A 27,021-nucleotide genomic window follows, 5' to 3' on the forward strand; every position below is an offset into this window, starting at 1 on the left:
TTTCTTTTTTTTTTTCTTTTTCTTTTCTTTTCTTTTCTTTTCTATTTTTTTTTTTTTTTTTTTTTTTTTTTTTGGAACTCATGACCTTTTCTCCTGTACTATTTATTTTATCGCTCCCCATGATTCCTCTCTCGTCCCATTGCATATTGTATATTGACTCTAGAATGTATGTATGTACCGTTCACTGTGTTCACCCTTTCCTCCACAACAATGGGCTCGGTGCACATGGTACAATTTGCATCTGGCGCAAATCGTTGAAGCGCAGGATTGATTTTCTTTTTCTTGTTGCAGAGGGGGTGTTCCATTTTTATATAATGGTATTTTCCCTACACTTTTAACAAATGGAGAAGAAGAGGGCTGTCAACTTGCTTTATATGACTGATTATTTTTGTAGATGCAAAGGAACATGGAGTCCTAAGAAATCTTCAATAGCAGAGACGTGAAACGTTCCGTGGGACCTGCTGCTGAGCGGCGGAATTGTTTATAGGTGTTTTAGAATATATTTTGATACTCTACCCTCGACTTGAAACGGAGAGGGGCGTCTCAACCTGGTTTTGAGAGCGTTTGACCCGAGCAGACTCCGCTAAAACGTGGGCCCAACCAAGAATGGCTCGTTCTTGGACGAGGAACCATGATGAGGGTTGGAGCTTGGGATATTATTGCATGAAGAATGTCTCTGGAGCATTCAAGTCGCTCTCCGCTTTTTTCTTAGCCTCATGTTTCCTCAGTCTCTCCTTTTTCTTTTCTTTTCTTATTGTTATGTCTTTTCTTTCTTTCTTTCTTACTTTCTTCAGCATCGCTTCATCTTCAGTCTCTCTCTGTCTCTCTTTCTCTCTCACCCTTTGTCTCTCGTTCTATCAAATTACCAATAGGCCCCTCTTGACATTACCCACAACGTCGTCAATCGTCGGTTTCCCCTGGTCCCAGAATGACTCTCGTATGTACTTGATTGATTGACTGGCTGACTGATTGACTGATTGATTGATTGCTTGCTGTAAATTCCACTCTTCTCCATCGTTGTCGGCTAAACAAGTTTCCACCCCTACAGATTCGCGTTGTAACGGCGCTCCTTGTCCTACTTGCCCCCGCAGTCGTTGCTGTTGCGCCCGGCGTGATCCAGGCTCAACAGTTCGTCAACAGTCATTCTCAGAAACGATTACTGGTCCTCGGTGTCGAGTAGGTTGCTTGTCATTAACTACCGTCTATCTACTTCTCAACAGCCACTGACGGCGATGCACTGCCAGCTACCAGCCGGGAGGAGCCGCTGCTTACAATCCGGAAAACGGACGAGATCCCCTCAGCGACGGCGATGCTTGCTTGCGCGATGCTGCTATCCTCCAAATGCTAGGCGTATGTCCTACTTAGAATGGTCTTTCTCCTCTTTTTTGGAAGCTTTACCAACACAACACAGGCAAACACTATTCGGGTCTACACTGTCAACCCCGCGACCAATCATGATCTTTGCATGTCCATCTTCAATGCCGCTGGTCTCTATGTGATCCTCGATGTCAACTCGGCCCTTCCCGACGAAAACTTGAACCGCGCTGATCCCAAATCCTCCTATCACCGACAATACTTGGAACGTGTCTTCACTGTCATTGAGGCCTTCAAATACTATCCCAACACTCTGGCTTTCTTCGCGGGGAATGAAGTCATCAATGAAGATGCGGTGATCAACGTTGGTATTTACCTTCGGGTAAGTGGATTGCACCCGCTGTTCCCATAGTTCCATGTGGAAACTTTGTGTGCGCTGTAGTGTGCTGATTCGATTTTTCAGGCTATCATACGTGATATGAAGCAGTACATTTATCTCAATTCTGATCGCAAAATCCCTGTTGGCTATTCTGCTGCCGATATTCGTCCCATTCTAGAGGATACCGGGAATTACCTGTCCTGTGAAATTGCAGACTCACCTGGATCCGGAATCGACTTCTTGGGCCTCAACTCCTACTCCTGGTGTGGCGACGCCTCTTACACCAGCAGCGGCTATGACAAGCTCGTCGCACTGTTCTCGGGGGCTTCCTTCCCCGTCTTCTTCTCCGAGTATGGCTGCAACGCAGTCAAGCCGCGCAAGTTCACCGAGGTCGGCGCTATTTACGGAGAGCAAATGACCCAGGCTTTGGACGGTGGTCTTGTTTACGAATTTTCCCAGGAGGCAAACGATTATGGCCTCGTCCAATTGAACGATGACAACTCCGCCACCCTCCTCACTGACTATGATAACCTACTGAAGCAATATAGGAAACTCAATATCACTCTCCTTGAATCCCTTGACCCGGCCACTACCAACATTAAGCCGGCCAGGTGTTCCTCCGATCTCATTAAAGACTCAAAATATTTCGAAAATAATTTCAAGCTTCCAGATCCACCTGACGGCGTCCCCGAAATGATCAAGAATGGCATCCCAAACCCTCCCATGGGCAAGCTTGTCAACATCACAGATACCAAGCCGAAATACGGTGTGCTTGATTCTAACGGCCATGTGTTAAGTCTGGAGATAAAGATTCTCAACGACTTCCAATCCAACGTTCCCGGGCAGAATATCTCTGGCGTACCAGGTCCTACCGCGGATAATAATACAAAGAAGGCTGCTGCCAACTCCGTGACCAGCTTCAATACACTGTCGCTTGTTGCTCTTCTGACTGGATTGACTCTGCTCATAATATAGAGAAATCTCCAAACGCATCACTTAAACTGTTCCCACTTTCTCCCTACCTTTCCCGTATTTGACCTTCACTGTCGCGTATGTCTTTGATTTAATCCTATGATATCGAAACTCGGGACAGTGGCCGTGCTTTATGCCAGCTGATGAAAGGTGCTTCCCGTCTAGCGTTTGCTAAAAATAAACGACGGCAAACTACACAAAACATCGCATCGTGTTTAACCCATTCTGCCGTACGACGCAGGCCTGAAATGATAATTTCGCGTTATAAGAATGGGCATCTTATGCTCTTATGATGATATACATCAATTTGAGTCTTATCACTTTGCTGCTTCATGGATGAGATATTTAGTCCCCATATATTATCCCATACCTAAATGGTTTTCATTTGTGGAATATGCGTTGACGGCTTCCCACATATTATATATACCGTGGAACAGGACACAAAATGCAGGATCGAACTGAGCGTGAAGGTATCCTATAGTTACACTCATTTAGTATTTCATTGTTTCTTTGAGGTTCCATTGACTCGTCGTATGCCCCTGGTATTGATATGCAAGGGACAGGGATCAAATCTTCTCGCAAGTTAGAAAGATTAAATGGTGTATAAGTTTAAAAAAAACGGAGGAAGAGATTTGAGTCAAAAGGAGAGAAAAGTAAGAAGCGTAATTGAGCAACGGCAAAACTAGGTTTTCAATGCAAGGTTCTTTTTAAATCACAAAACCAGCGTGGAGTTCTCTGAGATATCGAATTGGGGAGATAAAAAAAATTTGAAATTAGCTGATCTCGAGTAATCGAAGAATAAAAGAGGTACACAACTAAGACAGACAATAATACATAACGAAACACAAAGCCAAACACAGCACAGCACATAACTAGGAAGAAACGAAAATCGTGGCCAGAGAGAAGCACAAATCTAACTATGCTCTCACTGGGTTATGCCCGCGCTTTCCCCTTCCCCTTCCCCTTCTCAAAACTAGGCGATGATCCTCCGCCAAACATGGGGAAGTCATCCTCATCCTCCACGCTCCTAATAGAAGGCTCGCTATCGTCTGCTCTCCGACTCGCTTCTTCCACCAGACTAAGATGCAGCGCAAATTCCAGCTCTTCAGCTTCCTGTTTCACACTGCACTCTGCATCCTTTGTCATGCTCCCTCCGGACACATCTTCCAATTTGAACGGAAAGTCAGATGCAGATGGGGAAGACGCCTGGTCAAGAAGGCTGAGGCGGAGGGCCTCCGCGATGTCAGGATCATGCTCCTCAGTGACGGTGTCGAAAACGGAGGACGAGGAGGTTGCAAGGCTGGCGGGTGTATGTGTGAGTACTGACGGGCGGAGCATCGCATTCCCATTAGGGGAAATAGTTCCACCTGAAGAACTATCTCCAATGCTACTGTCACTTTCACTCCTTTTGCGTTCGTCGCTTGTATACGATTCCTCGCTTAACAGTTGCGCGTAGGCAAGAAGTTCCTCTTCGCTAGCATCGGACCCAAGAAGATCTACTCCGAAACGGCCACTGAGAAATTCTCTTTTCTTTTGATCAGCTTTCTCTTGTCGCTCCAGCTCGTATCTTTCGTTTGCAATGTAGTCTTGCAACGCTCCTCGACCACTACTGGTGAACCGCTGGGAAATAGGAGAGCTGTTATTTCCTCGGTGGGAACGACGTAGTCGACGCTTGTTACTTTTGTATTGATCAACTGAAGATGAGCTATACGACCAGTACCGAAGATGGCTGCCAAGGGACACAATGCCTCTGAGAACTGTTGGATCGGGGTCTAGGCAAATAGCCCCAGCTGCGAAATAATTCTGACCAACCCCCACAGCGGATGCCTCGGCTTGGACAAGACGACGGCGAGCTCTCGATGAAAAGCGAGAGTGAAGTGTCCGAATGGGCTGCATAGACGATGCGAGCGGATCCCACGCCTGAACTAGTCCATCACTCCCGCCATGTACAAGGTAGAGAGACGTCAAAGCGACACAGGACATCTGTGGGGAATCTGTAGAAATAATTCGAAGTGGTGATATTTTGTTTATAATATCCGGCGTCTGCGAAACGGGTGCTCTTATATCCCAAACATAAACCGAACCTGTGGTGGTCCCAACTGCCATGTAAGAAGCTCGCTGTCCCGGAATATCAGCAGAAGACAATACTTGTTGGCTCATCGAAGATAAGGGAGAAGACAATTGAGACGATGTAGCAGAGCCTCCATTCATGCTAATTAATGGGTCTTCTGACGTAGTCAACTGGGAAAATGTCGATGTATCTAAGGCACTGGCAGAGATTCGAGGTGGTTTTTGCTCTTCGAAAACGAAATCAGATATTCGCCATTCAATAGCAACAGAAGAATCCATTTCTGCTCGCCGCTCGGAATTTCGCGACGGAGGAGTGGACGACAATGCTGAACCTGAGCCAAGGGGCCGGCCAAAAATCGACTGGCTTGTAGGTGCCGATATCGAAGGGTAGATGTCAGAAGTCTGAGGAAAGGAAACATGAACTTTCAGTCGCGTGAATCTTCGAATCGAACTTGTCTGGTGTTCTCCAAAACCGCAATTAATGACGATAACAGACTCTCCCGAATCATGGTGATTGTAACCAGCGAAATCAACCTCCAGCTTTCGTCTCATATCCCAACCGTCAAAAACGTTCCGAAAATGTTTTGGCTTAAAGGTAAGGAATTTCTCTATCTCTATTGTTTCTGCAAAAATCTGCTCTGCGGTAAGGCTCATGGAGTTAGAGGAAGATCTTGGGCTGTAGCTTCCATCCACCAAGAGCCTATTAAATGGGTCGGGCCGAGCAATTCGCCGGGTCGCTTCTATTAGTTCCCAGCGCACAGTTCTCCCGGTCTCCCAAGCAATCCGGTTGAGTTCCTGAACGCTATGTTTGGCCGTCAAAATAGGTTGATGAGGAATATCCGTTAGGTAGAACACTTCTCCAAGCGCGTTCAAGACAATAGCCCAAATGCGTTGATGAGAACGACGCTTAGCAGAGTAATTTTCATCAACTTTAATCGCAATTATAGGAATTCCTGGACATAGGGCCCAATTGGCGGTTACCTGACCAGGTTCAAAACGTTGATCGTATGAAGGTTTAGGTCCCAATGCGTATGCGGTAAGAATGCCCAATGACGAGCCACAGAGAATGCCACATAGACCCTTAGTCATTTCGAGGATCTGAGGAGATTTGGCTATCCAGACAGAGCTGATTGCAGTTCCAATTGTGCTAACGCCGGGAATACCAAGATGAGGCTGAGAGGTGGTACCCGCTCCAGACAAAAAACGACCACGATTTTCACTTGAAGATAAATAATAGGCTCTCCCTTGAGGACAAGCTTCTCCATAAACCATGCCGTAGAGTTGGCTCACATCCATAACATTGGACATGCCTACCATATTGCCTGGACCTAGGCCCCACTCAGCCTCGCCAGGAAAGATATCTGAAAAATGTTTGAACATCTGGGGAAAAGATAAACCCCAGGAACCAGTGCCAGTTTTTCTGGAATTAGGATCACTCATCGAAGCAACTCCCTGTTCGGCAGCCCCATGGATAAACAGAGGGGGCTTGTTGTTCAATGGCGACCCGAACGTCCCGTCCATATGGGTAATAGGGTAAACGCACATTGAGTTGTACGTGAATACAGCGCTCGCAGTATGCGCAGATGGATGTCTGATGGTGGAGCCGTGGAACAGAGCGGCGTTGAATTCTGCTGGCCTGCCTCGGGAGAGAGCCCGGAGCAATCTGGTTCGCAAAATGTATTCATTTCGCCAAGATGTCAGTGCTGTCAATCTGGAAAATGTGCGCCTTTGCGCCAGGATAAGTTCGTAGTCTTCCGTGTGGATATCTTGCCTCAGACTTGCCGGTCCATGGAAATGGCGGGAGAATGCGATTCTCCAAGCATGAGGAGTAGTCACAAGGTTGTAAAATCGGCGGCTAACAAGACTAATTGACGATAGCGACGAAGGCGGAAGGTGAGACAAGATGTGTGTCAAAACCTCTGCATATAATAAATTAGTATCACGCTATGTTGGTTCGCCTAATCTCAGTGAATGGATTGTGCACACCATTGGGAAGCTCCTCGAGAGGTTGGCGAGAGAGCCCATCGATACTCGAGGCTGTGATTTTGAACCCAAAATTTTTAACTTTCCCTGGCGAAGGAGTTAACGCGCCTTCGTGGTCACCGTTGCAATCCACAGAAAACATGGACTTCAGAGACTGGGCAGGACTCAGTTCTCGCGCAAGCGGGTCGAGTGTTGACAGCGGTGGTGAGACCTCATCAGGAGGGTTTTCAGGGGAGGCATTGAGAACTCCGTCCCTACTACTCTCCGGAGAGAGATAGCATGGGACGTTCTCATGCTGCTGCTGCTGAAGTCCATGTTGGGTAGAGGTGACTGGGCACTCGGGAAACTGGGTATCGGGGGTCGTGGAATGAGACGCTTGGAAGGGCCCTGGGTGCATAAAATGTCGGAAAGAAAAAAGGAGAAAGTAAATGACTGAGCCAGAGAGCTTCCGGGTCAGTCTGGATCAATGCGTGTGAGAAAGTATACCTTCAAAGTGTGTTCAAATACTGCCGCTGATCAACTTGACGTCGAGTCCGAAGTAGGAAATGAAAAAGGGGGAAAAACCCAAGCGATGCGGCTCTGTTAGCGACCAAAGTGAGCGTGATATTCATGTCACATGACCATACATCAGTCGACACGAACGAATTCTTCGACACGGTGAGCAACGACGAGAAGGCAGAATATCTAAGTCAAAAATGCACTCCGTTGCCTCTAGTTTGCATCTCAAGGATATTGATGCATTTTTTAGCCATTGTGTATCTTAATCCTCACGCCCGGTATGACCTCATGAATTGAAATCTTGCAGCCATAATCCCGTTTACGCATATGAGCGTAACTGAGAGGCTTACACATTCATAATATTCTACTTGCGAGAGGCCCAATAGACCACCAATTTATTGATATTACATTTTTTTTTCTTACAATGCCATCCCCCACAGGTAAAGACATCCGTTCGGATAGTGAAATCCCTTCTCAATATTGTCACAACTGGAGAGCTAACAGAAATTCACACACTAGAGGCAGATACTATTCGTATCCTAGTTTCAACAGACAATCATGTTGGGTACAATGAGCGCGACCCAGTTCGCGGGGATGACAGCTGGAGAAGCTTCCATGAAGTAATGTGTCTGGCCAAAGAGCGGGACGTAGATATGGTTCTCCTGGCCGGCGATTTGTTCCACGAGAACAAACCATCCAGAAAGTCCATGTATCAGGTCATGCGGTCTCTGCGGATGAACTGTTTTGGTGACAAGCCGTGCGAACTGGAAATGCTGAGCGATGCAAGCGAGAATTTCCAGGGGGCATTTAACCATGTCAACTACGAAGACATGGATATCAATGTTGCTATCCCAGTTTTTTCGATACATGGCAATCATGATGATCCCTCTGGTGAAGGCCATTTGGCTGCACTCGATATACTACAAGTCTCCGGTCTAGTTAATTACTACGGTCGTACTCCAGAGTCAGATAATATCCAAGTGAAGCCAGTGCTCCTTCAAAAGGGCCGAACGAAGTTGGCTCTCTACGGTATGAGTAACGTACGAGATGAGCGTCTTTTTAGAACTTTTCGAGACGGGAAAGTGAAATTTTTTCGGCCATCGCTTCAGAAATCAGACTGGTTCAACCTAATGAGCGTGCACCAAAACCATCACGCACATACGGAAACGGGTTATCTTCCCGAAAACTTCTTGCCCGATTTTCTTGACCTTGTTATCTGGGGTCATGAGCACGAGTGTATTATCGAGCCCCGTTTAAACCCAGAAACAAATTTCCATGTTATGCAACCAGGTTCTTCAGTGGCCACGTCGCTAGTTCCCGGAGAGGCAATCCCCAAACAAGTCGCGATTCTCAGTATTACAGGCCGTGAATTCAAGACTGATCCAATTCGACTCAAGACCGTCCGGCCTTTTGTTACGAGAGAAATCGTCCTCCATGAAGAAAAAGAGGCACAGAGATTGGCAAAGAAGGAGAATAACCGAACAGAACTGACCCGTTTTCTTATGAGCATCGTCGAAGAGCTAATTGAGGAAGCGAAGAATGATTGGATTGAGGCACAAGAGGAAGTGGATCATGAGGAACTCGAAATCCCACTACCTCTAGTTCGTTTGAGAGTGGAGGTTTCAACTCCCGGTGGAGGCAGCTTTGATTGCGAAAACCCTCAACGGTTTTCTAATAGGTTCGTTGGCAAAGTTGCCAATGTCAATGATGTTGTCCAATTTTATCGAAAGAAGAAAGCCGTCACAGCGCTGCGTCGCGGTGAAACAGAGGCACCGGACGAAGCGGCTATTTCGCACCTCTCCTCGTTGGATACAGTCAAAGTAGAAAAGCTTGTTCGGGAGTTCCTAGCTGCTCAGTCTCTTACCATATTACCCCAAAACTCATTTGGAGATGCCGTCTCCCAGTTTGTTGACAAGGACGACAAACATGCGATGGAAATGTTTGTAAATGAGTCGCTGGAGAGCCAAATAAAACATCTCCTGGCACTCGACCGGGAACAAGATGATGACGAAATAGATTACGGGGACGGAGAAGGACAGAGCGTCATTCAAGCTGCGATGGATAAATACCGAGCGCAGCTGGAGGACATGTTTGCCAAAGGCATCCAGCGACGTACTCGCGGACAGAGAAAATTCAAGCCGAAGCCCAGTGGTTGGGACAGTGAGTTTGATGGCCCTTGGGAAGACCAACCTGGTGCTCTAATCATCTCGGATAATGAAGCCGATGAAGATGTGGATGAGAACGCTCCTCCCCGGAGAGGGGCTGCAACCTCCACGGGACGAGGCAGAGGTCGAGGAGGCAGCACCTCAAGGGGATCTGCATCGCGAGCTACAAATACGCGCAAAAAAGCTTCCCCCGCTCCCCCTCCCGCTCCCCCTCCCGCTCCCAGCACCAAAACTCGCACCAGTCGTTATCAAACCGTATCGGATCACGATGGGGAGGATGAGGAAGGAGATGCAATTATGCTAGACGACATCAATGAAGATGAAGAGGGTGACTCCGACTCTCTATTCGTTCGACAAACTCCTGCTCCTGGTGATACTAGATCAGCATCATCTGCGACAAGCCGCACACGGAAGCAGACCAACGCATCGTCCACCGTCACTACGGCCGCAACGAGAAAACCTTCCACTCGAGGCTCTGCAGCTACCAGGTCTAAACCGCCGCCGAAATCCACCCTGTCACAGGCAAGCGAGAGTCAAACACTGAATGGCACTGGTGCAAGTTCTCTGGCTGGCAAGCGACCTCGTCGAGCTGCGACAAGTCGGACAACGAGGAGCGTCAGCGTCCTAAGCGATGATATTGAAGATGACGATGACGATGCATTTGATCCTGCACCCCCTATAAGTAGTCTACGGAATTCTGGAAGGAGATAACCACGCACGTTCCCGTTTCACTACTCACATGTTGTTTTTAGAACTGCGTCGCATTCTATTATAGGATAACACAAAAAAGTGTAAAGAAACGAGATTGCAGCGAGAATAACACACGCATATATAGAATCTGTTAAGCAGAAAATATTTTATCTACAGCTTGCCCATTCCCAAAAAGTTCGCCGGGATCTCAACCCACCTCTCCCGCAAATACTCCCCCACAAATATTCCACCACATTCTTCCCCAAAAAGTGCACCGCCCGCGTCACGCCGACACCACGATCTAATAAGTTGCGGAACAGGAAATGCACCGCGCACAACTCAGGCAGCTCAAAACCGTTCAAAGCTCATGGTCCCATTCCCCCCGCCCACTCTCCGCCCAACAAACCCTGCAGCTTTTCAATTGACGACAGCGTTCTTAGCCATGGGAATTCATCCTCGTGTCTCACCCACCCAGAATCCGCAGTTCGCGTCAGAACCCTTATCGCCCGAACGCCCGTGCACGGTCCAGCCCAGAGGTCCGCGCATCGTCGGGCCAAAGACCGTCACCCGGCTGTCGGGACGCACCGTAACTGGCTGTGATAGTTGTGGGGAGGGGCCAGATCTTTGTGAGGGGTGGCGGGGCGATGTCGAGTGGTTTTTTTTTTTTTTTTTTTTTTTTTTTTTTTTTTGGAATTCCCGTAGAGCCCGGGGAGGTGTGCTTGATGCTTCGCGTCCTCCTGCGGGGGGGGAGAGTTACATAGTGCTCGAATTACACGGGTCTAGGGGACACCTTGGCGCCTATCTAGATCGAACGTCGCACCGGGATAGCCCTGCATTGACGGGCAGCAACCCGAATCCCATGGCGACTCCAGAAACGACAGCTCGTACGCGGTCACGCGGCCGTCGTCGCTATGTCTGTTCTCACTCATGATGGTTTCCTGTTTCTCTGTTCTGGTGGTTTTCGCGCGTGCATAGAAGGGTCTCATGCGCTTTGTGTACCTGCTTGTCTGTGGGGAAGTATTAATCTCAGTAGCTCTCTTTCATAAATAATAAGAGATAGCTAATGTAGCCCTTTCTCCTCCTTCTCTGAATATTTCTCCGACCCAGATGAGGATCTTGGGCAAGACATTGTCGGTCCTCGGGATGGAATCGTAGTGATGATGATGATGATGATGATGATGATGATGATGATGATGATGATGATGAATGGAGAAAAAGACTACTTGCCCGCTGCCACACCAAAACGATATAAAAGTACACTTTGTATGAGAACATCATATAAGAGATACTTTGTAAAATACTCAATAACATCACCACCATATAAGATATGAGCGTGAAATTGAAATTTGACGATTGATTATATATACTCAAATAATATAGTTAATATAATATTTTTATAGAGGGGATGAATCCCTCCAACAGTTACTCCGTAGTTACCTCAGCAATTGCCGCCGTGTGGGAATCTGTGTGTTTCACACTTCGTACATCTATCTATCTATATTTACAGAGAGAATGTTATAACTTATATAGATAGACATGATGAATAAATTTAATAAATAATATATCATTAAAAAAAAAAAAAAAAAAAAAAAAAAAAAAAAATGAAAGTCGACCATCCCATTCAGCACGGTGGGTGTGCAGCGGCGGTGTGATCTGGTGCCGCCATCGCCGGGGGGCCCGGTCTCTGCAGAATCGCTTCCCTCGAGGGTACGGGCCAGGGCTTAGCGCGCCGACAGCCGGTCGTGGACTACTCGCACGAGTGCGGGAGAAGAAAGTTGCCCGGTGAAGGGCAGCATCTCGCGACCCGGCGATTCGAACCAGGCACCAAGTCCGCTGTTTGGGGGATCAGGTGACCCCCAAGCCACACGCACCTCGCCGATGCGGGAGGTCTCCCTTCGGCCATGACAGCTGATGTTTGGTGGGGACAGGCCCTGGAATGGTATATATTACTACGGAGTAACCCGTGCGTGGTTACCGATGGAGCTTTGTCTCTTACCCGAGGCTCTCCTTAACCGCCCCTCACGAGAAGAAATTAGGAAAGCAGCGTCTGAGATCAGACGAGGAGACCGAATGAATATAATATGTTGTCAATAATGTATTCGCGATAACTGGCTATACCTAGCTATAACCAATCATCACTGACTTTATATAACGATAATATTCTGCGGCCATCCGCGGCAGGATGCGGGAAGAGGGAGACAAGAAGGGGCAAGTTCCTGTATCTCGAGCAAGTAGTTCCACCAAGGAGTTTCTTACATACCATGGATGGGCCCATGGACCTTGTTTCTTCGCCGATTCTTCCCCGTTTCCCTCGTTTCCTGAAGCTTGTGTCTTCCCCCGCAGCTGGGGTTGAGACTCTGGGGTTGGGACTCTGGGGTTGGGACTCTGGGGTTGATAAATACTTGCAACACCTGCTGGAATTGGGTGCTGGATAGCTCCTGGTGCTGGTACTGGTGCTGGTACTGGTGCTGGTACTTCAAGTGGTTGGCCGTGTACTCTCCTCTACCCCACCTCTGCTATCGTTTCCGGGTGCGCGTTTGCATTTGATTGCTTGGTTGTTTGATTGTTTGATTGTTTGATTGCTTGATTGATTATATTAGAACCTTCCTCGCCTCGGGATTTCTCTCTTCTCATCATCATCATCATCATCATCATCATCTTCTTCTTCTTCTTCTTCTACTTCTTCTATTTTTCCCTATTATCTTCACGCTTTTATTCCCACTAAGCTTGTATCCTCCCTCATTCATCCCATGGCTCTCTCCCAGCAAATCACTACCCCGACCTGCACCTACGAGCAACCCCTCGGCCTGTGAGTCCTCCCTCGGGAATTTAACATATATACACACACACACACACACACACACACAAATATATATATATATATATATATACATGTATAGCTGACTACCCTGCAAAGCTTCATCAACAACGAGTTCGTCAAGGGCGTCGATGGCCGCTGCTTCGAGACCATTAACCCCCACAACGAGAAACCCATCGCTGCCGTCCACGAGGCCACCGAGAAGGACGTCGATGTTGCTGTCGCTGCTGCCCGGGCCGCCTTCAACGGGGCCTGGAAGCATGTCACCCCGACTAACCGGGGCCGCATGCTTATCAAGCTGGCAGAGCTGATGGAACAGCACTGCGACGTCCTCGCTGCCATCGAAGCCCTCGACAACGGCAAGGCCTACTCCATCGCCAAGATCGATGTCGCCCAACTCTGCTGCTTGCATCAGGTACTACGGTGGTTGGGCCGATAAGATCCACGGCAAGGTCATCGACACCGACACGGAATCCTTCAACTACACCCGCCACGAGCCCATTGGGGTCTGCGGCCAGATCATCCCTTGGAACTTCCCCTTGCTCATGTTCGCCTGGAAAATAGGCCCCGTCATCGCCACCGGAAACACCGTCATCCTCAAGACCGCGGAACAGACCCCGCTCTCCGCTCTCTATACCGCCAAGCTCATCGTCGAGGCTGGTTTCCCTCCAGGCGTCATCAACATCCTCTCCGGTTTCGGCCGCACCGCCGGCGCTGCCATCGCCGCCCACATGGACATTGACAAGATTGCCTTCACGGGCTCCACCGCGGTCGGTCGCCAGATCCTCCAGGCCGCTGCCAAGAGTAACCTCAAGAAGGTCACGCTCGAACTGGGCGGCAAGAGCCCCAACATCGTCTTCAACGACGCGGATATCGAGAACGCCATCTCTTGGGTCAACTTTGGTATCTACTTCAACCACGGCCAGTGCTGCTGTGCCGGCAGCCGCATCTTGGTCGAGGAGGGCATCTACGACACCTTCATCGAGCGCTTCAAGGCTCGTGCCCAGCAGAACAAGGTCGGCGACCCGTTCCACAGCGATACTTTCCAGGGTCCCCAGATCTCCCAGGTTCAGTTCGACCGCATCATGGGCTATATTCAGGAAGGCAAGGCCTCCGGCGCCAAGGTCGAGATTGGCGGCGAGCGCCTGGGGAACCAGGGCTTCTACATCCAGCCAACTATTTTCAGCAACGTCACGGAGGACATGAAGATCGTCAAGGAGGAGATCTTTGGACCCGTCTGCTCCGTGCAGAAGTTCAAGAATGAAGAGGAGGCTATCGAAATTGCCAACAACACGTCATACGGTTAGTCTCCTTTATCCTGCTCTCTTTACTGCTTTCGCTTCCTTTTCTTCTGATATGTCACTGACGATCGAGCTTAGGTCTTGCCGCTGCCGTCCACACCACGAACCTCAACACCGCCATCCGTGTCTCCAACGCACTGAAGGCTGGGTCAGTATTCATTCCCCCGTTTCTTCCATCTCCTGGGTGAAAAAAAAAAAAAAAAAAAAAAAAAAAAAAAAAAAAAAAAAAAAAAAAAAAAAAATGCTAATAACTCCTCTCAGTACCGTCTGGGTCAACAACTACAACATGATCTCTTACCAAACTCCTTTCGGCGGTTTCAAGGAGAGCGGTCTCGGCCGTGAATTGGGAGGTAAGCTTTGTTTTTTTCCTTTGTTTCTTCTTTCTTCTTTTTCACTTTGTTCAAAAGTAATAAATAATTCTCACTTCTAAAAATGGGCCCTGTCTCACACCCTTGCCTCTTTAGAATACGCACTCGACAATTACACTCAAATCAAATCCGTCCGCGTTCGCCTGGGTGATGCGCTTTTCGGTTAGGTGGTATGTTCAGGGTAAGCGGGGAAGTGACTTAGTTCCAGCTAGTTGTAACTAGTTAGTTAGTTATATGATTTAATAATTATTCAGCTGACATCTTCTGTACAGATCTGTACAGAATACACGGGGAGTGGTTCTTTTCTTTTATTCCTATTTTTATTTTTGTTTAGCCTTCTCTGTTCTGTTAATGGTGTACTCCGTATATGTTCAAGGTTGCTAGTGGTTAGTCTCAGAGGGTTCTTCCCTAACTCAAATATCGTCTTACGTCAATGCATGCATGCGTCTTCTTTTTTTTTTCTCCCTTCCTTTTCGGGCATTCTGCTCCCGTTTTGTGAAATGTGGGTTTTTCCCCCGAAATATTAATAAACATAGTTTTTAAAAAAGCCGCGGCAGTGCTTGAAACCTGTAGAACCCGGAAACCACAGTACCCCGCATCGAAACTACATCCATGTCCCGCAAGCTTAAGCGGTTTAGCCACCTCGGATCCTAACCTACTCCGTACAGTGTAGTTAGTTCTCTTGAACGAAAACCCTGTGTGGTGAGGGGGGGCGGAGAGAGTTGGTCGTAAACACGCTTGAGCAAAATAATTCCAACATCCCCCCTCCAATAAATGCCCTGGAATATCATCTCTTCTTCCTTCTCCCTCCTCTTCTACCTGCCGATCGCCACCCCACATCTGCGTGGCGGAATTGGGCAACCTGCCTGGGTAAACCAATTAATTTTTCTGCTGCGTGGTCCAATTGCCATTTAACTATTGCATAGCTAAAAGGACAAGGTTTGCAAAAGACACCCCCCGTTAACAACCGCCGTTCTTATGTGGGGGAGACAGAGAGAGAGAGAGAGAGAGAGAGAGAGAGAGAGAGAGAGAGTATGTTAAGCTTGCTTTCATTCTATTGGAACTGAGGTTTCGGATTCGAGCGATTTCATGGGTTCAGGTTGCGACCATGCTCGTAGAGCCATGGAACCTTCCTTGCACCTTGGCTATTACTATCACAGGCGATGGCGTTAGCCAGCCTTGCGTCTGGGGGTAAATTTTTTGTTTATTTCACGTTTATATCGACTCTACTGAATAGATAGATACATCCAAAGGGCTTGGTTTGAAGGAATGAGGGGGTTAACCATAACCCGATTCTGCATGTAAAAAGCGACGTTGAGGAGGAAAAAGCGAAATACTAATCTCTAATATGAAGCGGGGCCGTGCGAGAAAGGAAATGTCCATCCCAAACGATGCTTGGGATGAGTATGTGATGTAAGGAACATATGAAGTCATGATTTTTTTAAAGAGGAGGGGGGGGACGACATACATCTGCATAGATATCTCTTCCTCTGTATGTCTGTGGAACTAGAGCAGATCACATCCAAGTAGGGACACAAGTCCAAAAGCATGCTGTGCAGCGGATGGGCAGATCTGGCTTGTACACTGGCTTTTGTATATACAGTGAACGGGAAAGGAAAAACTATATATTGTAAAATAGAAAATTTAAAGCTCGAGAAGCGTGTGGGTGCTCAAAACTGGAAAATGAGGTAAGAGTAGAAGAAAACAAAAGACGGAAGTAAATAACAAGGACATCACTTCATCAAAAAGTTCAAAAGCCAAGGAGAAAAAAAGACGAGGACAAAGGTACAAGGAAATCTACAAGAAATACTCACTCTTCCCGGGCCTCACATTGGGCACATGTCTCATATCGTCCGGCACCTCCGAAAATAGCTTGAACGTCGGCTTCAGGTCCTCGCGTATTTCGCACACTGATGCCATGTTACCACACCGGTAGCAGTAATTCGGCGCGCTCCATACTGTCACCACGTTCTGCTTCTGGAAGTGATATTTGTAGCCCTCGTTTACGAGCTGGTGGGCGCGCGCGATCAGCGTTAGGTCATTCACTTGGCAAAATTCTTCCGCTACTTTGTCACCAAATAACCAGCCTATATAAAAAGAATTTGGAAATTTGGATGTCAATCAATCGTTCTCTCTGACGAGCGTGTGGATGCATGTATACGAAGATGTGATTTAGAAACATACCAGCACCCCTTGGGCTCACCGCCCACGTCTCTACGTCGTCCGGGTCCGACCAGACGAGATCGCAGAAGGCGCCTTCATGTGGGATCTCTTGGGCCCTGGCAACAACGCGCACCTGGTCCAGCGTGCGAATCTCTGGACTTAGGCCGCCATGTACGCAGAGTACCTTCCCATCCACTATGGCCCCGAGGGTCATAAAATCAAACACCTGGCAGCATGCTTTCCATACGGAGGCGTTGCCATATTTCTGAAAACATTCTTCGTAAAATCCGTAAACTTGAGTGATCTGTCGTGATTCGTGGTTGCCCCGGACGAGCGTAATTTTGTCAGGGAACCTAATTTAATTTAATGAAATGAAATTTTCTCACTGTCAGCGATATTTTGGGATAGATAAATAAATAAATCCATAAGATAATGGGAAAGGGATACGGACTTGGCCTTTAAACAAAGCAATAAGGTCAACGTCTCCAAACTAAAATATCCTCTATCCACATAGTCCCCCAAAAATATAAAATTCCCGCTGGGCATGCTGTTCAATTGTGATGTGTCCCCTGACTTATCATCTGGGGGAGAAGAAGGTTCGTTCTCATCTGCACCGCCAGTATTCGGACCGTCGACATTTTGCCTGATCTTCTTCCTTAATTTCGGATCTGTGATGGAGGATGGTGGCTCGATATTATCTGACGTGATAATAGTTGGTGGGGCCGTTGGAGATTCAATATTGCTGTCATTCGGCATGCCGCCTGCAACGCGGAACAGCTCGAGAAGGTCATAGAATTGGCCGTGAATATCGCCGCATATTGTTACTGGGGCGGAAACCGGCTGGATGTTTGACTCTGCAGATTGAAGTGGGGTTTAGCAGCAATTCCGTAGTGACTGCGATCCTTTCTCTCAACGTAATAAGTAGGGAAACTCGGGATATGAACCTTCCATCATGAATTCCTTGACAATCTCACATAGCTGCTTCATATGATGTTCTGAGAGATATTTGCAATCTTTTGCTGCTTCGAGCCACTCGTCTGGGCCAGCGTTTCTCTTTAACCTGGCCGGGCCTGGCTGAGGAGCGGATTTGTTTACCATCCCGGACTTAGATATCACTTTATTTTAAAATCAAAATAGGATTATGGTGTGGTGTTTCGTAATTTAGCAGAGAGTATTCTTCGATTTGCATTTGCGCGGCGGCAATTCAAGTGGGTAAACTGCATCCAAGGTTATCAACCAGCCAGGCGATCATTCACTCAAGTGGTTCGCCCAAGGAATAAAGAATTGTCCGTGTATCGTGGAGTGCATAGATAAATGGCTGGTTAAAAAGATGATGTGAGTCTGGATCAAGCGAGCTGACAAGTATCACGGGTCTGCAGGCGGTGGGATTGGTAACTTACGTCACTGTTGTTACACCTTCGGTACGACGTAACTAGAGGTTATACAACCATCAGCAACGTGGTATGGGCATGTATTTTTTGAATCTTTCGCGTAGGTCACTATATGTGTTTTGTACCCGTACATGGACAGATATATTTGTGTATTGTGTAGTTGTCTAGGCATAGTAGACACCTTTCCTTTTCAATCAATACGGATCTAATAAATTTGAATTTTTTATCTTCATAGCTCTCCCTCACATTACACTCAAATATCCGCAACACATAGGTAGTTAGTTGTGTATATGTAAAGATTTAAGATGAGTGATGTTGGAATCTCTTCGTGACCGAAGGGTAAATTGTGATTTATTTTACACATACGGCCATACAACATGAACGGTGAGGAGAATGAAGTGTCTATCAAAAAGGGAAAATCGGGAAGTTAATACAGAGCCAGGAATCGAAATCAGCCCCAGTTCTCCCTCTCAATCCTTCAACAACTGGTCCTGCAATAACTCACGTGCAGTCTTTCGTTCCTCGGGAAGCCATTTTAACATGGAGCGGATAAACCGGAGAAATAAACAATTCCTTCTCTTGCCCGTCATATGAACTTCGGCATTCTCGAGAGAGCATCCTGTAGGTATGTCTACGGAGTCGTTTGGAGCCCATTTCCCTGTTTATTTCCCGCCGCTCCATTGAACAGGGATATATATAAGCCCAAAAGTACATGGGGTTATAAAGGAGCGGGGATCAGTTGGACTGAGCTTGTGTCTCTTTTAGGGGCCTTTCTTTGTCTTGTCCTTTTCATGGAGGCTCTCACCTGTTTCGTCAAAGCAATTCTGACAAAACTCACTCCGTATAACAAATTCAGGAGGCGGGGACCCGAGAAAGGCCACAATTTTGACCATATATGTATAGCGACAGAATGAGCCATTTCTATCAACAATGTTGAAGAGATGATCGCTCTCGAGGTGATCCCAAATCTGCCAATAACTGTTAGGAGGTTAATGGAGGAGGGGAGGGGGGCAATCGAATAAAGTGAGACGCAGGGGGCTTTTTGCTCTGTGGTTTTGGTTGCCCAACGGTACAATCCAAATGTCAACTTCGGAGTCACACGAGATCATGAAAGAGACCTCTGGTGCCCTGCATATATGCGGCTGCGCTTCTCCAATATTTGTGACATTGTGAAGTTTCCCAATTCTGGCTTCTCCAAAGCCACAGAGGACCGGCGGACCCCAGTTGCTATCTGCAGGATCCCTAGGAGCGCGGGATGTGTATACTATTCTTGTTTTGTCGATAATTTTCCGCGGGGTTAGATCGCAGATCTCGTCCCAGCAGAAGTCATCTAGTGCATACTTGTCCGCGACAGAGAACACGATGTCGGATTTGAGATCTGCTTATTATGTTAACTCGTCGGTTTTAAAAGGGCCTGAATTGAGGCACCAAATGAGAGTAGAGAATATTTTATTATTACTTGCTTGAAGCTTTGATCAAACATACATGTACGTACATACATGACATACCTGTATGCACAATATCCGCCTCCGTATGCAAAAAGTCCAGCGCTGTTAAGGGGTATTGCAACGCCAATTTGAGCAGAGTCTTATTTAACCGTTTGCTTGCAGTTTTACCCATGAACTCCAATGAATTTAGATGCATGTGCCTATGAACTAGGCAAGAAGGTCGTCCATCGGGCTCTGACACTTCAAACATATCATAAATTTGCCGGATATATCGGGTACCATGGCGTGAGGACTTAATTGAGAGGAGGTGTGTATAGACCCGCACCTCCTGGTCGTACTTGGAAGCTTCTGTTGTGTAAACTTTGAGGGAGACATCGATGGACCCCGAGAAACATGAGAAATCAAGCTATCACGTGTAGCTGGCGATTCTGTCGCGAGGGAATTGTAGTTTATAAGATTTAATGGCTGGTAACTGGTTTCATGCATCGACGCTGATACTATGAAAGGGAGATTAGATGGGCAGAAAAGTGGAAGAAATAGGTGCATAAGAAGTTATAATCAAGCTTTCCTATAACTTCATATTTAGAATTAAAAACTTCACCAGTACGAACTGGATAGAAGAGCTCTGGCTTGTACGGAGTAGAAGGACATTCTTTGTAATCTGCACAGAAGATCCTTTCAAATGCTTTGATTGGCACTAACCGTGCCAAGCGCACTCACTACCTCCCATTGAGTGCACCCCACTGCGAAGGTAATATCACTGCAACAGTAATATTTTTGAATCATCTAAACTTCAAAATATCATTATTATTCAACACCACATCTATTTATAATATAAAAATCATCTATATACTCAGTAGAAGCAGTAGAATCCGCAGCAGGTTGAGATTCATTAAATTTATTGCATTGTGGTTAATTTGCAGCAGTTCTAGTGGGCTTGATTCCAATTGTCTGAAGACTCTTATTATACTTCTTTTTCAACTCCTCTGTCTTCTGAGTTGCAATTTTGTGATTTGCATCCTTTATAGTGAGGATTCTGCTTACTTGCATCTGTTTGTTTGTGCTTTTGACAATCTGATATTTATTCATTCAATAATGGTCAGTTAATTTTTTCTACACATGTGTGTTCAATTCTGTCTGCATCATATTACTCTTGAATATCTTACCCAACTATCTGGTTAAACTGGGTGTAAGAGTGTTCTTCACATTCTGTATAACCTTCTTGCTACCGAGTCTCTAACCTAGCAAGCTTCTCACTGGTATAAGGTAAGGTCGGGGCTTATATAGTGTTGCTGAGCTTGTTCACTAAGTCAGGAGGTAGTGCCACTATCACAGGTTAAGATATAACATCAAGAGGAATATCTAGGATGACTAGCAATAGCTACGGCGGCGGCCTGAGGTAAACAGTATGAGTACCTAGTAGGGCTTACAGGTAGGGGCGAAGGCTTAAGGTATGCGTCGTGAAGAAGTATACTTAAGGTGAACTTATAGTCGTACCATGTAACTGAGTGTAAGTAAAGGTAGTAGAAGAGTAAGTAAGTAAGATGATATTGATCGTGATCAAGAAGATAAGCTCCTTGATCCTAAGGGTAATGAGTGTGTTTATATACATCTTGAGATACATGAGGATAGCTCGGATAGCTCTTGCCAAGATAGCTATCAGAGCGAGGATAGCTGTGATCACTCCGCTCACTCGAGTGATCCGAGTGATCCAGGTGATCCACTATGTCACGTGACCTATTGTTCCTATTGGTTAACCGGATCTTCCCTTATCCGATGTCTAGCTTGCATGCCCTCTACCATTTAGTCATTCCTTGTCCAATGGCTCTCAGGGTTGTGCCGTAGGTTTGTAACACTTCTCTGCAACATCAATTTGATGATATAGTTTCATGACTGTATCAGAGAATGTTAACTGAGAAGAAGCAGTTGACAATCAATTTATGAATAATGAAATAAATTGATTGTGTTTCTCATCATCTTCATCATACACAAGCAGATCTGGGCCATTCTATAGAGTGTGAGATTTCAATCAATCAAATATTACTTCATAATTAATAGAGTAGATTCTGCAGTCTGTAAAGCCAGCTCTAATAATAACAGATTTGAAGATCTGCTGGTGAATGCTGTGCAGATTGACAAGAAATTGCCTCTCATTATATTATTTATATTCATAATAAGCAATCTTATTAATTGCTTTTGTATGATAATGCTTATACTGTTGAAAAGACATACCATCAAGAGATTGCAATATATAACTTGTTGTGAGGGGTGATGACAGTGTGAAAAGTGAATAGTAGAAGATAGTATATAGTGTAGTAGAAGATAATAGTAATAATAATTATAGTAGTAGTATAGTTGAAGTTGTAGTTGTAGCTAATCGCTGAAGAGGAAAAGAAAGAGAAAGAAGATGTGCGAAATACATGCATCCATATATATATACATATAGAAATAGTGGTAGCGAGAGTATAATGGAAAGAGGTAAGAATAGACAAAGATATAAACAAAGATAATATAATAATAGAAATAATAAACGAGTGCATTACACTTGTATAAGAGAGGAGTTCAAAAACAAAAATCTTATGAAGATCACAATATTGAAGAAATTCTTTATTGAAGTGGGATTTGTGATTGTTAAATAGTAATAATCAATGACTGCTCAGCTGGTGTTTCTTGCTCATTATATTGAAAAATTTAATCCATTCAAATATGATCTCATCATTAATGAAGTTTAATTCAAATGTGGTTATTGTATAATTGTTAGACAAATTGATGTCTGTATATGTGGCGTACTTACGCCCCTACCCACCCCTCGCTGATTCCCAGAGCTTCCGCTCCACCCCTTCCTTCTTCCGCCCCTACTCAAGGCTTCTATCCTTCCTTTTATAACCCTGCGATCGCTCCTTCCGCAGGAATCAATCACTGTAAATAAACAAGCATGTATATATAAGGGCGTCCGCCCATCTTCATCTTTTAGAGAATCAGACGTGTATTATCCTACTGAGCTGCGTACGCTACAGTATATTAATCTTTTAGATGAATTTTCAATTTCATTACAATCAGCAAATATAGAACTGTGCCATCTATACTCATACATTTCAACACAGTTATTAACTCATGAAAATATGAAGATTGTATGACAGAGTTCACATTTCAATAAATAGTTATAACTCACTGCCTGCATCCCTCTTCTTCTTAGAACTCAATCTCATTAAAGCTGTAAACATTGCATGAGTGGAAGTTGTACTGATTGAATATAGATTCATAGTGATTGAATCAGTTGATGATGAAGTTTATATCCTCATTAAACATCTGTTTTGAATCCATTGACTTCTGCTTCACTCTATTATACCCTGGCAAATGTTTTGTGAATTGATATACTCACATCTTATCTACAGTAGAAAGAGAGATGTCAGAATTGAAATGATGAAACTTCAACATTGAATTTGCAACAGCTTCAATATACTTGATGATGAGGAGGCAAAAATTACTATTCAACTGTATTATCCACTTCTTAAGAGCCTCCTTCTGACTGTCATTCAACATTTGATTGATTGGAATCCTTGTTGTCCTTGATTTCCTTCCTTTAATCCACCCAACCAAGGTTGTATATGGAATTTCAAATTCTCACACCACATTTGTGATTTTCAATTTCGGATTTGATTTTAATGTGTCAATGGTCTTTTGAAGCTGATCTTCAGTGTATTTAGATGATTTAGGCATGGTTGTGATGATTAATGATTATTTGAAGTTGAAGAATGATGAGAATTAAAAATATTACTGTTGCGGTGATATTACCTTTGCGGTGGGGCGCACTCACTAATGGGAGGTAGTTAGTGAGTGCGCTTGGCACGGTTAGTTAAGAATTTAAGTTGTGATATTGGAACTGACATTAAGTATTTCCATTCCATGTTTTAACAAGATTTACGGCTGGGTTCTATGAGAGGCTCCCGTTCGCGGAGTTGTCCTTGGTCCAAAAGCGCTTGACTAGAAAACCATTCAGTGTTGTTAAAACTTTGAATGCCATCATGGTTCAAAGTTGAACAGGTCCAACAATATGATGTACAGCACATATACACTTCGATTTGTTAACCCTGTTGACTTCAATCAACATCAAAAACTACGAGTCATGAGATGTCAACTCTTCTGTACCTTTTTTTGATTAGTGGTTTTACTAATGATCTTAACTGTCTAATCTAATCTTCTATCTCAATCCTTACTGTCATGAAAATAAAGACCTGAGAGTGGTGAGTGTATTAGATTTCGGAACCCATTCAACCGTCGCCAGCACATCCTGCACTTCACTAACCGATTTTACAGCCCTTCAATTAGATATATACTTATGATCGTGTTTCATCTGCCGCCCAGTTTTTGTGAGGTTACAGCAGATCAAACCTGTTATCACCTACGGGCTCATAGCCCTAAGATCAAAGTATCTTTCTTCATAATAATCATCTCATGGAGTCTACCCAATGTCCCTAAAACGCTGGCCACATCAATGGCTAACTGAGGATCGACATAGCATTCATAGCAGAGGTTTCCCTATATATGTGAATGCTAGCCACAGCATACAGTCACCTTGGAAGCGTCACTATTCCAACAAATGTTCTGTTAGCAGCTGCGCAGCCGTGAGCAATGAAGGGCGGATAATGTCTTTAGGGTTAGCTTTGTTTTCAAGTTGCTCACTTTTCTGCATCCGTGTTCCATGTAAACACAAATGAGCCGAGGAAAGCCCCAATCAGGATAGAAATGTAAATAAACCCATTGTAATACATTGCGAGGAGCATGATGAAATATGCAAGTCCGAATTGCATCGTGAACAACATAGACTTGGTAGTATGTTGGAGTAGGGACCGCCACAAAGGACGCTTTATCGCGTTGGCTGTGGTCTCGGTCGGAGATTCGAGGCCTGGGGCAGTTTGCTTTGGGCTTGTGATTACTCGTTGCAATCGTCCAGTATAGAAGTTGCTTTTCCCAGCTACGTATCTATCAAATTCATAGCTAGCACGCCGGAGGAATTGTAGGAGCATGACAAGAAGAATGACACCAATGCATGATCCTACAAACATGGCTGGGGAGGTAATTCTCCAATGGGATGAAACGAAACCTGAAGAACAGCCGTGTCAAAAAAAGGGCAGGCGGAAAGAGAAAAGGGAAATTAATTGGAGAACTTACAGGCATTCAATACAGTCCAGTTCCAAAGCATCTGCAATAGCAATTAGTGTCTATTCCTCCGGCCATCACGATAAACCAGCAGTGACGTTTAACAAATATATTCAATCAGGACATACAGAAATCTTGCAGCCATTACCCATTCCACCCATGTGCATTCCACCCATACTGCTGCCCATTTGCATTCCGGACATGTTAGCAGCAGCACTGGGGGTAGGCATTGGTGCCCCGCTTGACATGGACTGCATGTCCATTTTGATTTTAGATTGGCAGAGCAGTCAACAGAAAGCAATGTTCGAGCATCAAGTAGTGAGAAAGATAATGGAGGAGAGTAGCGAACTGTATCTACTGTATGATGCCATCCTTTATATTATATATATCTATTGGATTAAACGTTATGACTGGAGGTAAGTGAGTTTATTTGAGCAAAATACTTTAAGATAGCCCAAGAGCAAGCATTAAGGTTTAACGCCCCCTTTCGTGGGTTTTATTTATGTATGTAGGTTGTTAATTCGCTCAAATCTTCGCTCAGGGTCAAAGTCTAACGCGGATCTGACAGTTTCAGAGTCAAACTCTAACAGGAACTCAGGAACTTAACGGCGAGAATAATTTAGGGAAAGAGGTAAAAACAGATGCTATCTAATTCTTGAGATGAAATTGAAGGGACTAACAAGCCATTTTGTGAATTTATCCTCAACCTTTATTATATCATTTCCTCCTCATCGTTGTCAGTGTCCTCGGCCACATTTTGCACCGTGATCACGAATTGTGTGTACTTCGGTGTTCCAATGATAGAGCATACACTTAAATGACCCAAATTTTCAGCGGGAAAATTTTTCACCCACGGCACAGTGCAAAGTTGATCGCATATTCAACTTTAGTGCTATTGCGCATATAGAAACAAGCACTGCGGGCGGGCGAGGGGGACTTTACAGGCCTCAAGGATTAGTTAGGTAAAGAGTTATAAGCCTTAAGAATTGGGAACAAAAACAGATTGATGTTATTATTCTTTTTCTGTCAATCTAGTTACATCAATTTTTTAAAAGAAAAAGAAAACAAAGGAGCAGATGTTGGCATCCCTACAAATGCCATGTGACCACATGTTAGATGGATACTTACAATGGACTTATGTTCCATCTCCATCAGGTTATGGGCCCTCTGGTGCTTCAGTGCCTCAAATGCTTAAAATTTCAATCTAATTATTGATTCTGTGTTCTCTATGATAGTGGATAAGTGGTTTTGGAGCAGAGTTATCAGATTAAATGCTTTAAAGAGGTCTTCAGCTGTCTCCGTGATCAAGTTATTTTGCAATTATGATACATGCAATGTCTCTGGCATGCTGGTTGCCTGTGACGGGTTAGCACCCGTTAGTAGTTAACTTACGCAACCCACCCCTACCGCCCGTTCGCCCCCTCATGTGCTCACGCGCGCCTACGAAATGCTCCTCTCCTCGCGATTCCGCTCCGCGCTTGTGTAGTCCCTAACGATTCCTCCGCGTAATCCTTAACGTTCTTCCGCGCGGCTTCTGATATTCTTCCGTCCCGATCTTTTCCCTATAAGAACCCCTTCGTATGATTCTTTGTTCTGATCTTCCTTCTCTTTCTTTCCTTAATCAATTCGTAATCTGTAATTAGGATAGTGCTTAGTCCGTTAATCGGTAGTACGCCCGTTACACCGCCTCTCATATAGCTACAATTAATTGACTTTTGCAATCATGATGCAGATGTCTCTAGTAGGCTTACTGTCTCTTATATTGCATCTTACTGTGTTGCCTCCATATGTTGTTGTTGTTGTTCTTCTTATTTTTTCTAAGGCCATATGCAGTCTGAGACTATGACAGCCTTCACCTCACTAGCCTACCCTTATGTTCGGCTACTCTCTAGTTACATTTCCCTATTCATAACTGAGTCATCCTTGATGGAGAGACTTCACTATACCATTCTGGATCTAGCCCTCAAGGGGGGCCTTGCCCCACAATTGCTCACGCAATACTAAGCAGTCCCTTGTCACTTGGACTAGACATGTAAGAATCACAACACCTTAGGATCCCACACTATACTGAATCCATCTAGACTATATACAGTGTTGAACATTGCTCCACCCTGCAGTGGCAGTTACCAATAGAAATGAGATAAGAAAGGATACCCTCAATATCCATCAAGATGTGATAATATCCTTTTTGAAAAAGGTGGGATTCGAACCCACTACCTTCTTGTCTCAGCAGAGGTGGCCCCAACACCAAGTGCCTACTTGAGAAAGCATTCCACTACGCCATCCACCCCCCCTGTTGCC

General features: G+C 45.3%; 7 protein-coding genes across 7 annotated transcripts; 3 read left to right on the top strand and 4 right to left on the bottom strand.

Moving 5' to 3' along the window:
* Positions 1–928: 928 nt before the first annotated feature.
* HCAG_08363 (hypothetical protein) lies at positions 929–2,668 on the top strand (the record flags this gene model as incomplete). The annotated part of the gene is made up of 5 exons (XM_001536531.1): positions 929–937; positions 1,049–1,176; positions 1,245–1,350; positions 1,412–1,696; positions 1,778–2,668. The coding sequence occupies 5 exons, from the start codon at positions 929–931 to the stop codon at positions 2,666–2,668; spliced, it is 1,419 nt and encodes a 472-aa protein (XP_001536581.1).
* A 930-nt stretch (positions 2,669–3,598) lies between these two features.
* Positions 3,599–7,115, bottom strand: HCAG_08364 (conserved hypothetical protein; the record flags this gene model as incomplete). The annotated part of the gene is made up of 3 exons (XM_001536532.1): positions 3,599–4,659; positions 4,750–6,654; positions 6,722–7,115. 3 exons carry the CDS (start codon positions 7,113–7,115, stop codon positions 3,599–3,601), a joined length of 3,360 nt encoding a protein of 1,119 aa, XP_001536582.1.
* A 525-nt stretch (positions 7,116–7,640) lies between these two features.
* Positions 7,641–10,092, top strand: HCAG_08365 (double-strand break repair protein mus-23; the record flags this gene model as incomplete). The annotated part of the gene is made up of 2 exons (XM_001536533.1): positions 7,641–7,656; positions 7,760–10,092. 2 exons carry the CDS (start codon positions 7,641–7,643, stop codon positions 10,090–10,092), a joined length of 2,349 nt encoding a protein of 782 aa, XP_001536583.1.
* Positions 10,093–10,850: 758 nt separating this feature from the next.
* On the bottom strand, positions 10,851–11,000 carry HCAG_08366 (predicted protein; the record flags this gene model as incomplete). Its single annotated transcript, XM_001536534.1, has 1 exon — positions 10,851–11,000. The coding sequence occupies one exon, from the start codon at positions 10,998–11,000 to the stop codon at positions 10,851–10,853; it is 150 nt and encodes a 49-aa protein (XP_001536584.1).
* A 1,821-nt stretch (positions 11,001–12,821) lies between these two features.
* Positions 12,822–14,725, top strand: HCAG_08367 (aldehyde dehydrogenase; the record flags this gene model as incomplete). The annotated part of the gene is made up of 6 exons (XM_001536535.1): positions 12,822–12,880; positions 12,989–13,304; positions 13,342–14,191; positions 14,269–14,338; positions 14,452–14,540; positions 14,655–14,725. The coding sequence occupies 6 exons, from the start codon at positions 12,822–12,824 to the stop codon at positions 14,723–14,725; spliced, it is 1,455 nt and encodes a 484-aa protein (XP_001536585.1).
* Positions 14,726–16,202: 1,477 nt separating this feature from the next.
* Positions 16,203–17,672, bottom strand: HCAG_08368 (serine/threonine-protein phosphatase 6; the record flags this gene model as incomplete). The annotated part of the gene is made up of 5 exons (XM_001536536.1): positions 16,203–16,234; positions 16,373–16,645; positions 16,743–17,074; positions 17,296–17,575; positions 17,666–17,672. 5 exons carry the CDS (start codon positions 17,670–17,672, stop codon positions 16,203–16,205), a joined length of 924 nt encoding a protein of 307 aa, XP_001536586.1.
* A 6,442-nt stretch (positions 17,673–24,114) lies between these two features.
* HCAG_08369 (conserved hypothetical protein) lies at positions 24,115–24,983 on the bottom strand (the record flags this gene model as incomplete). The annotated part of the gene is made up of 4 exons (XM_001536537.1): positions 24,115–24,148; positions 24,244–24,664; positions 24,733–24,763; positions 24,849–24,983. The coding sequence occupies 4 exons, from the start codon at positions 24,981–24,983 to the stop codon at positions 24,115–24,117; spliced, it is 621 nt and encodes a 206-aa protein (XP_001536587.1).
* Positions 24,984–27,021: the final 2,038 nt, after the last annotated feature.

Source organism: Histoplasma capsulatum, genomic scaffold (assembly GCF_000149585.1).
Source record: "Histoplasma capsulatum NAm1 scaffold_11 genomic scaffold, whole genome shotgun sequence".
NCBI lineage: Eukaryota > Fungi > Ascomycota > Eurotiomycetes > Onygenales > Ajellomycetaceae > Histoplasma > Histoplasma mississippiense.